Here is an 11156-nt window from a genome sequence, read left to right as displayed (position 1 = left end):
GATTCTCCCGCCAGGCCGCGCTGCTCTACACCGCCACCTCTCGAGCATCCTAGGGACGGCAGGGGCTGCGCGCGACGGACGGACAGGGACCAGGATGCTTTTCGGATGCGTCCCTTTTGGGGGGAGGGGTGCTGGGGGGGCGGCACTAAACCAAGAAATTCGGGCTTGTGTAATGAAGCGAAAAAGTGCTCGAGACTTGAATGCTACTCGGGTACTGTTTCTATTAGCTGCGTAACTAGAACCACAGCCGCCAATTCCTGGGAATTTTCTTACTTGTGGAATTGGTTGTCGATGAGAACGACCTCAGTGTCTTGGATGAGGCTCAGGCTGGCTTCTAGAATCCCCCACCTAGTTAGTAAGAGAGTCTGCAAGAAATGCTCACCTAGGGAACTCCTTTGTAACCTGCCGCAAATACCTCCTCCTCCAGAGTGCCCATGGAGGCCAGGAGTAAAAGTGTAATCTCAGGACTTGGGTGGCGGAGTCAGGAAGCTCCTGAGTTCCAAGCCAGCGTGGACTACATATGGAGACCTGTTTCACACACACACCAACAAACAAAAACGACAACAAAGAGTGCCTAGCACTATGACACATAGTTGTAGAAGCCAGGGCACTGTATGCACTGTATTCTTGCCTCTGTAAATTGTCCTGTGTGGTATGGTGTGTCAGTACAGGAAGTAGCTGCTCAACGACCACAGCCTCCTCCATTATCCCCCCAGTACATTCAAGGGATCGACGGTGGCCAGGAACAAATTCAGACAGCACGAAGGACCTGGAGCTGGGGAGAGAGGCCTGGCCAGGATCCGGATAATCACAGCTCACTAAAGAGATTGAGGAAGGTAAACAGGTCTGTTGGGAATAGATGGGCTGGGGTGGGATTCTTAACAAACTTGAGTCATAGAATCCGAGCCACATAGCCCAGAGGAAAGGTCAGGTCCCCAGAGTCTGGGAAATTCCAGGAGGAGAACTGGACACCTGAGTGAAGAGAGGGAGGGAAGAGTTTCCATTTCCCTGGCTGAGTCCAGGCTTCGCGGACAGAGCAGAAAGAGTTCCAGGTTACTGGTGTCAAAATCATGATTCCAGCAGGCCTACTGACATGTGCTTTGCTTCCCAGAGCTCTGGAGGCAAGGACAACCAGATCTCTGTGAGTTCTGGGCCAGCCGGTCTAGACAGTGAATTGTAAGCCAGCCAGCGATACAAAGTGAGACCCTGTCTTGGAAAAAGAAAAAGAAAAAGAAAAAGACCCAGCCCATCCAATGTCATTTGTGCCCCCCCCCCAAATCTGGGTACAGGGGCTATACCAGGGTCCCATATCACAGTCCATGGAAGAAACCCACAGTGGGGAATAGTGAAGTGCCAAGAGTAGCCTCGATGTCCTCTACTTCTGAAATCCCCCCCCACCTCTCGTTTGTTTTTGAGACAGGGTTTCTCTGTGTAACAGCATTTAACTTGGGTTCTGGAAATTGCATTCTGGTCACAAACAGTTCATCAGCCCTTTGTGAAATGTTTTCTTGGTATAAGGGCATTCTGTATACCAATTTTAAAATTCCAAATGATGGTATTTCAGGTCCCACTTAATAAATAGTCCAAATCAATTGTAAGTTTGGGTCTGATAGTTAATCTGACTTTCCCAAGAGGGCCCAGGCCCATCTCCACTAACAACTCTCTGGGAAAACTTTGGTCAAATCCTCCTAGTCAGTCTGCACCTCTGAAAACTGGGGCACCCAGCCCATTGCCTGAAGGTCACTCTGATTCTCTGGGGAGGAAATCACCTTCACAGCTCAGGTTCCCAGGAATGTATATGCCCCGACTCCTGCATCCTTGGTTGGGAAGGAGTCTGATTATTATTTACTGCTGGTCGGACTTGCTGGCTCCTTGTCCAGCTGTCTGTGACTCCCAAGCCCTTCCCAACAGGAGCCACTCTGTAGCTAGGAGACAGAAAGAAGGTGACAGCCACACAATTGAGTCACTCAGTTCCAGAAGAGACTCAAGATCATAGGTTCTCTAAAGTCCTGGCATCTCAGGTGACCTCATAGAATCTTGGCACTCACTTTTGAGTGCCTCAGACTATCTTGTATAAAGCCATTCACAGTGCAACTGGAGAATACTGGTGCTCCAGCACTTCATGGTAGGTACTGCAGCATAAGACCTCAGTAGGTTGGAATGAGTTTTCATAGTGACCCACAGGCAGGGGCAGGGGCAGGGGTGGGACCTCCACGTCTGTACCAGGTTTGCAGAGGTAGATCCTATGTCACATTTCAGAGCTACCAGGATTGTTATTTTGAGAAATCTTTAAACAGGTTGCTGCAGGAGCCCCCTGCTGGCTACACTGGAAATCCAAGCTGGAAGTACTGTCATTGCTGCTTTTCCAAATAGTTCCAGAACTCTGCTGGTCGCAAAAAAAATTGCAGATATTCAAGTCTCTTATATAAAATGCATAGGATGTTTATTTGTATGTAGCCCATCCAGTCCTCCCCTATACTTTCTAGATTACTTGTAATACCCAACACAACATAAATGCTATGTAAACAGTTGTACTATTATTTGGTGAATAATGACAGGGACCAAATTTGGACCTGCTCAGGACAGATGCAACTACTATAAATCTAAATTTTCCATCCACCAGGCAGGGTGACACATGCCTTTAATCTCAGAGGACCTTTGTGAGTTCAAGCTCAACCTGGTGTACATAGTAATTTCCAGGACAGCCAGAACTACATAGGAAGATACTCTCTCTCAAATAATAATAATAATAATAATAATAAAAATTTCCATCCATAGTTGGTTAAGTCTGAAGATAAGAACTAATGGATACCAAAGGCTACCACTAAAGTTACAGGTTACAGGCTTAAGTTCTTTTTTTTTTTAAAGGATATTTATTTTTTAAAATGTACATTTTAATAAATATGTACATATATTACATAATATATGTACATATTTATTTCTGGCAGTTTGGGCACATGCCTTAATCCCAGCACTCCAGAGGCAGAGACAGAGGCAGATGCAGATGCAGATGGATCTCTGAGTCTGAGGCCAGCCTGGTTTACAAAGTGACTTCCATGACATCCAGGGCTACACAGAGAAACCCTGTCTTAAAAAGAAAAAAAGAATAAAATTTATTTATGTATATGGGTGTTTTGTCTGCATGTCCATATACACACCAGAAGAAAGAATCAGATCCCATGGGGCCATGGGACTACAGACAGTTACAGCTGTGAGCCATATAGGTGCTGGGAATTGAACTCAGGAAGAGCAGCTAATTCTCTTAACTGCTAAGCCATCTCTCCAGCACCCAGGCTTAAGTTTCAATGCTTTGCTCTAAGAAAAATCCCAGTGGGCTCTGTCCTACCTTACTTGACATGCTTTAGACCCTATGGATGTGGCTTAGGTCAGTGGGAGGGGCTTTGGGCCAAGGTAGAACTGGAGCTAGGACAGGCCAGGACCCAGTGATGGGCAGGTCCTAAGCTGGGGCTGTCTGGGACTGAGGACTCACTTAGCTCAGCCTACATTTAAGTCCTGACCCCAGGCCAGGTCTGGAATCCCACGGGGTGGGATTACGTCCTGACTGTGTGGCCTCACTGACTCCTTCCCTTGGAGGCCCAGCACTCCAAGGTCTTTGGTCTTAGCCCTGCTGGCCCACTTGACTTGTGCTCAGGAGGGAAAAGGTGAGGGCTTCTTTGTCCCCTGGGGGTGGGGCGGAATCTGAGAGAGGAATGTAGAGCCATTAACTGACTGCAGGCAGTGGGGCTGGTGGGGTTAGATTTACTAGGTCAGACTTGCAGTCCAGTTACATGGACATATGAACAGGTCAAGAGTCATGAGGAGCATGGCCATGCCTAGGAAGGAGATGGCTTTGCTCAAGTGTTTGAAGTCACATAGTATAGAGGAAAGGAATTGGGGAAAACTGTCACATGGATAAAGGTCAAATTGTAGCTGTATCAGTGACGGCTGGGTAGCCTTAAGCAAGTGACTATTTTCTGAGTACACTGTCTGCAGAGGTCCATGTCAGCAGCATCAGCTTCAAGAGGCCCACTGGGGTTTGGAGCCCGGGTGTGCTCCCCCTCTTACCCTTCTCTGGCTCAGCACTTGCTCTGGGCACCTTCCCAAGCACAGCATCTAGGATTCTGCCTGTATTTGTCTCAAAACCTGCTCCTTTGCCTCCTCCGGTCTGTCCTGCAGTCTACTCCTGTCCAGCCTTGGATACCTGTCTACTTGTCTTTGCCCATCAAGACTCCTCACTGGCCATAATTGGGCCCAAAATAGCACTTCCTCTTGCCACTTCCTGCAACCAGCTTGTGGCTTAAGGACAGAGAGAGACAAGAGAGTTGGTGTTTGGCAAGCATGCAAAAGATGTGAAGGTCAGCGGGTACACAGAATCAAGAATTTGCCTCCAGGTACCAGCAAGCAGCGGCTACGGCTAGAGCTCACTTTCTGATCCTTGGGTACCCCCATGGGCTCCCAGGCGCAGTTCAGGACTAAGACATGGCCTTAGCTACTTCCTGCTCTCCTACTAAGCTCTCTAGACTTCACACCAGTGTGCCAAGGCTCACTCCAAGAGTGAGACTGAGGCTAGCTATTCTAGCCTTCTGCCTCCTCTGGCCCTTAGAGGTATTTCCTGACTTTTTTGACCACGAAAAACCCTCATGCTAGCGTCTATGCGTTAGTGTCAATCCTGCCTTTCTGTGTGGTGGTCACTAAGTAAGTCCCGGGTTTCATCTTACCTATGAGGTGGTCTAGCTAAGTCCTGACCTTAGCCTCTAGCCCAAGGGATCTGCAGGAGCAGCTCCCTGAAGACATAGTCTTTGGCTCGAACTTGCTCCCTCCTCTGGAATCAAGCGGGAGTTAGTCTCGGAGCAGTTGCAAGGAATATGAGCCCTACATGTGACTACATGTGGCTCTGGCAGCTCTGCTCACTCCAGCTACCCTGTGTGGCTACACCCCTTCCCCCCCCCCCCCCCCCCCCCGGCCATCTCTCCCATGGGGTGTCAAGACCTGAGCAGAACACATGTAAATCCAGTTTTGTCTCCTGCCTCCTGATAGTGACCTCGAGGAAGATATTGAGTTTCCTCAGTATCTTCAGAAGTGCAAAGGACCATTAAAGATTAGAGGAGCCCAGCTTGGCTTGCAGCAAGCAGCAAAAGGAAACTGAGTTTACTGCTGTCTTGTAGGAAAGACAGGGATGTAGCCCAGCAGTAGAATGCTTGCCTAGCATGAATAATGCCCAGGGTTCAATTCCCAGCATTGAATAAAACTAGTTGTGGTGGCACACACTTCAAATCCCAGCATTCAGGAGGTAGAGGTCAGAGGATCAGAAGTTCAAGGTCTTCCTCAGCTACAGATCCCATCTCAAAAAGCAAAAAGACATACAGCTGTGTCTCAACTAGGTTCTCCAACATTTATTTCAATAACCATGAATTTAACATTTATTGAGCACTTATTTTATGGTGGGTGCCACAGCAGGCTTGGGAATGAAGCAGAGAACATGCTGTGCCCTCAGAGCGTCCATCTAGCTCTGTCACCTTTCTCTCAATCTCCCTTGTCTGTACAGTGGACACTCACACCAGGCTCTTGCACCTCTCCTTGCATCAAACCCTGGTCCTACTTCCTCTTACCCATAATGATGTACTTTGAGGCAGTTCTCTATGTCTGGGAAAACCACACCCCATGGTGTCTCAAGCCTGGTGGCCAGGAATGTAAGGGAAGCTGTTTGTTGGTGATGGATGCCACTTGGCCTTTACATACATCTGCAGAGCTGTACACTGGTTTGTGTACTTTCCTATACAAATGTTAGACATTAGTGGCTTCCTATAAAAACATTGATACCTGGGTCCTACCTCAGGTTCTCATTTAATTGGCCTTCCATGGGCCTGTGCCCCCAGAGAACTATAATGAACAGCCCAAGTTGTAAAGCATGTTTTAGGGGAGGCAATTCTTCCAGGGGCCTCCCCCGGGGTGAGCCTGAGGTCTTTTCCCTCAGGACCTCCCTAGTCACAGCAAATTGGCACAGGCTGAGTGCCTGACCCAAAAAGCACCTTCCTCAGGCTAGCCCATGCTCTGGAAGGTGGTCATTTAAATGGCAGTGCAATGGGCCAGCCCTATTCCCACTGAAGTGCTTATGTTGGAAAGATGGTGGAGACCCAGCCCTGTGTATCTAGTGCTGAAGGGAAAGTCAGCTCTTGGCCTCTGTCAAGAAATCCTAGGGTAGCAGAAACAGTTGAAGCACTGAGGGTGACAGCCACTGACAGAAATGCAATATAACTGGACTAGTGGCAAGGAGGTAGGGCCTGAAATGTCTAGATCACTGGGCTCTGTGATTGCCAGATCTCTAGAAGTGGGCATGCTTTTGATTTTAGGCCCAGAGAGAACCTCCTTGCATTCCAAGAACTTTGTGTACCAGCCAAGCATCCTGTAGGGGAGAAGAGATCATCAGACCCTTTTACTGAGAAAAGAAATAACTTGGCCTGGTCACATGGCAGCCAAGATTCCAAACAGGATCTGTTCAGTTCCAAAATCTGCGTTCCTTCCATTTCATCTTGAATGACACATGAACACCCTTGTTAGCTAACAAGATGTCCTGTACATACCCTGTGGTGTTGAAGACCCAGCAGATCCCTGAAGGGTGCGTGAGTTGTAAATCATACACCTACATTTTCCCCCTTTTCTTTTCCTTTTTTGGGTGTGTGTGGAGGGGCAAGGCCTTGCCATGTAGACCAAGTCATTGGTTTTGTTTTGAGATGGGGGGGTGGGGGTGGGTCTCACTATGTAGCACTGGTTTGCTTAGAACTTGTAGGTGGACCAGGCTGGCTTTCAACTCAGACAAGTACTTGCCACTAACTCCCTAGTGCTGGGATTTCAGGCAGGTACCATCAACACCTGGTCCAAGCTGGTGTTGAAATCAAGATCATCTTGCCTCAGCCTTCCCACATGCCAAGCATACCGTCTGTCAACTGAACTATCCTTTGAGACCAGGAACTTATTAGAAGTTTATTCTTTTGTGTGTATGAATGTTTTGCTTACATGTAGGTCTGTAGCCATGCGTATACATCGTCCCGAAGGCCAGAAGAGAGCTTCCGATCCCTTGGGATTTGAGTTAACAGATGGTTGTGAGCTGCCATGCAGGTGCTTGGGATTGAACCTGGGTCCTCTGGAAGAGTAGTCATTGTTCTTAACCACTAAACTATTATTGTTACAGTCCCAGAAACTGAATTTTCTTATGGCAGTTATCTGGATTGAACTGAGCAGAGATGAGGCATGACCGAATTTCCTTTGTTGTGAGGGCCACCTCAAGTCCCATGGGGATACCATGTGTTAGGGGCTCTTTATCCATAAGAGCGGGCCATGTTGCTGGGCATTTGCATTCTTTGCAGTTGAATTTATGGCAAACCCCTTTGGGCCAGGATCAGGCAAGACTTGGGTTCTAGTTCTGCTCCATAGGAACCTCAGATAGGACCTCTACTGCCCTGGCTCCTTGGTCGTAGCATGTCTGTTTCAGATTTCCAAGCCTAGACCTAGACTGACTTGGAAGCTTTTGATTGATACACTATTGATATGTGTATGATTTGTAGGTAATTCTAACATTCAAAATTCGTTCGTTTTTCTGAGGAAACTGAAGCCCAGACAGGCATAGGGACCTGCTCATGAAATACAGCAAGTTAGCGCTGACCTACCACGCCAGCACTCTTCTTCATCTGCTCCCTTCAGTTAAGTGAGTCAGAGTCAGGAAGCCCTCATCCTTGGGGAGACAGAGCCCTGAGGTGGCTGGCAGTAGACCATTATGGCCCAAGGCCAAGGGGGAGCCATCATTTGGTGTTTCTATTTATTGACTCTTTAAATTTCATCATCCGAGGAGAGTTAATACATGACTGTTTGGTAGCAAGAGAAACATAATCTAAGAACCACAATGACCCACCCACCCCAAAGAAAAACAAAATCAAACAGAACAAACAAACCCTATCTGAAACCAGACCTTTGGAGTTGTAGCTGAAGCAAGGGGCTAAGGGGCAGGGCGGCTCCCGGCAGCCTGGAGGTGAGGGAGAGACTTCCCCAAAGTGGAAGCTTTCCCAGTTAAGAAGGCTGAGTCTAGTCCCTCAACTTTGGGAGTGGCGTTCTTCCTAAAGGGGCTGCCCTGGCAGGATGGGGTGTTCAGAGAGGGATTCGATTCAGTGGTCAGAGAAAGGGGACTCATAGGTCCACCCCCAAGGTGACCATCGTGCCAGTGCATAAGACATGGGGAGGCAGGAGCTGAGGCTAGGGCCAGCTGTGAGGAGGGAAGGCCCTTTTCTCTTACCTGAGGAAGCCCTGTCCCAGACCCACCAATGTTCCCAAATGAAGGAATTTAGGCACCACCACCACCTTGGAAATGCTAAAGCTGGGAAGCTGCCCAGTGAGAGTCACTGCCCCCTGGTGGTCAAGTCTGAATGTCTGAGGGCACTTGAGCAAACTGCTTCTGGATTAGGGTGGGTAGCCTGTCAGGGAGGGTTGGGACAGTGTCTTAGTGCCCTGAACATGCAGAGTGAATGTGAGTGTGTGTGTATGTGTCTGTGTGTGTAATGGATGGGCATTGGTCCTTCCAGGAAAGCTTGGTTAGGGTTCCAGGGTGGCCTCTCACGCAGGAATAGGCTTTTATCCTCCTGTCACTTCCTCACACCATGTCCTGCCCCAGGTCACTGCATAAATAAGTGCTTTGGAAAGTATTCATCTAAAAAGTAACATAAATACTGTACACAGGAAAGGATGCTGTCCCTTAGCTTTCCCACTGTCCCAGAAAACCCTCCACATATTGCACATGGCCTCCCCAGCCCTGTGGGGTCCAGGCCCAGCTGTGTCTTTGGTAGAAGCTTCAGGGACAGAGGTCCTGGGCAGTCGCCACATCTCCACCCTGGTCCCAAATGGGAGCACCAGGGCAGTCAGTGGGTAGGAGAGGCCTCGGCCTGGCTGGCAGTGTTCTACCAGGAATGCTTCCACAAAGATGAGAGTGTGTCCACATGGTATGCCCCTGCTTGGACACTCTGCTCATGGTCTGTGTGTGGCCTGGGAAGAGACAGGCAGGCTGAGGGCAGATGGACAGGTGAGTCCTGGGCCGCAGTGGGCAGGATCACACCCTCCATAGGAGGAGGTGGTTTGTGCTGTCGTCTCGGCCCACAGTCTCACTACTGCCGCCACCCCCGCTGCTGAGTCGGAAGTCCTCATAGCCATCACCACCACTGATAACTAGCATTTTAGGCCTGTTTGAGGTGGGGCTTCGGTGCCTGGGGGAGTCCCGGTGATCCAGGGATGGCAGCTTCTCAGGGCCTGAGGAACAAGTTGGAGGATCGGTCAACCTGAGGCAACTGCAGCTTCATGCCCTATCATTTCTTGAACTCTCCATCCCAGCAGCTAGTAAGACACACATACTTCCCGCTAACTAAGAATTCCCTCTAGGAAGGAAAGTCCACTCTCTTGGCAGTCACCCTTGTCTCCATATGTATTCATGTGGATATGTGTGCATACAGTGTACATGCATGTATGTGGAGGCTCACTCTGTAGACCAGGCTAGCCTAGAGTTCCACCTGCCTCTGTCTACCGAGAGCAGGGACCTCAGCTTTCTACCCTTACCTTTTATTTATTTATTTTTTTAAAGGAATTTCTTTCTTTTCTTTCTTTTCTTTTTTTCTTGACACAGGGTTTCACTGTGTAACTCTGGCTGTCCTGGCACTCGCTCTGTAGATCAGGCTGGCCTCAAACTCACAGAATATCTACCTGTCTCTGCTTTCTGAGTGCTGGGATTAAAGGCATTAGCCACCACCACCTGGCAGCTTAAAGCAATTTCTAAAGATTTATTTGTGTGTGTGTGTGTGTGTGTGTGTGTGTGTGTGTGTGTGTGTGTGTACCTGACTAGGCCAAATGAGGTCATTGGGTCCCTGGAGCTGGAGTTACAGGTGGCTGTAAGCAGCCTGATTTGAGCCTTGGGAACTGGACTTTGGCCCTCTATAAGAGCAAAAAGAACTCTTAACTGCTGAGCCATCTCTTTAGACCCCCTTCTTCTTCCATTATAGGTCAGGGTCTTTTACTTAACTTGAAGCTCATCCATTAGGTTAGGCTCAGTGGCCAATTAGCCCCTGGATCTGGTTTCTGCCTCCCCAGTACTGGAATCACAGACACATGTCATTGCACTCAGCTTTTACTTGGGTGCTGGTGATTTGAACTCAAAACCTTGCACTTGTCATGCAAGCACTTTACGGACTGCACCATGTCTCCAGCACCCCCATCCCAACTGTGTTCTCTGGTCAGGAATGACATTCATTTCCTAGGCACTTTCCATCTTAGTTGCTTTCTGCACATATAAGGTCCTCTTTAATGTGACTATAGTTACATGTTGCAGAATGAAATTTTGGTCAATGAAACTGAAAAATCCCCATCTCCTAGGGAAATAGTAGCCATTTTACAGGCAACAGGTCACATCGCTCTTGTGTCTGGAGTAATGCTGGTGTATAAACAGACCTAGTGCACAGCCAGTCACATAAAAACACAGCACATTCACTCAGGTGCAGAACACATGAGTGTAGTGCATACGTTACTGGTTTATTTATTTTCTTTCTATCTTCTCTGTTTCTGTTTTTGTTTGGGAACTGATCCCAGAGCCACGCGCATGCAAAGCTCTTCCCTATAACAGAAATAGGCTAAGTGTCGCAGCTCTTCTGGAGTGTACACCTACCACTTACCTTAGGGATGAGTTTACTGTAAATAGCAGGCCAGTATGTACTGTCAGTAGCACTGTCCACCTTGTGTTTACAGCAGCTCTTGATTGCATCATTTTCTCTTGCCCTTGATTTAATCTTGTGTTTTATTCATCATGGCTCTAAGAGCAATAGGCTGTACCGTTTATATACACCATACAGCATGGTTGTGTGGGCTTATACCACCCAGGGGTCTGTGAGTGATCTATGATGTGCACACAGCAATGCAATCGTCCAAGCACACAGTTCTCAGAACAAGTGCTACTGCTACGTGATGTATAATTGCATCCGACACCCTTTCCGGTTAACATGGCTCAAGTCCTTTCTCTGTTCACACAGCTCTTGACTCAGGCTTCACTGCCTCCTGATTTCCTGTCACTTCCTCTTGGGAACAAGGGCTCTTGTCCTCCAAAGCGAGACTTTGCTCATCATGACATCTGTCAA

At 48.4% G+C, this 11156-nt stretch overlaps 1 protein-coding gene and 1 long non-coding RNA gene across 2 annotated transcripts in view; one reads left to right on the top strand and one right to left on the bottom strand.

Moving 5' to 3' along the window:
• The first annotated feature begins 135 nt into the window (after positions 1–135).
• LOC118238452 lies at positions 136–1240 on the top strand. Its single transcript, XR_004768872.1, has 2 exons — positions 136–836; positions 1112–1240. It is a non-coding gene; the product is annotated as an uncharacterized LOC118238452 (long non-coding RNA).
• A 4138-nt stretch (positions 1241–5378) lies between these two features.
• The window catches only part of Arhgef17 (Rho guanine nucleotide exchange factor 17), a 62309-nt gene continuing 56531 nt past the window's right edge, over positions 5379–11156 (bottom strand). The window contains exon 21 of the mRNA XM_027407807.2: positions 5379–9288. Within this exon, the coding sequence (XP_027263608.1) occupies positions 9092–9288 (197 nt within the window). The 3' untranslated portion in view covers positions 5379–9091. The remainder of the gene's footprint in view (positions 9289–11156) is intronic.

Source organism: Cricetulus griseus, chromosome 3 (genome assembly GCF_003668045.3).
Source record: "Cricetulus griseus strain 17A/GY chromosome 3, alternate assembly CriGri-PICRH-1.0, whole genome shotgun sequence".
NCBI classification, from domain to species: Eukaryota; Metazoa; Chordata; class Mammalia; order Rodentia; family Cricetidae; genus Cricetulus; species Cricetulus griseus.
The sequence above is the reverse complement of the archived record's forward strand: the minus strand, read 5'-3'. Positions and strand labels throughout refer to the sequence as shown.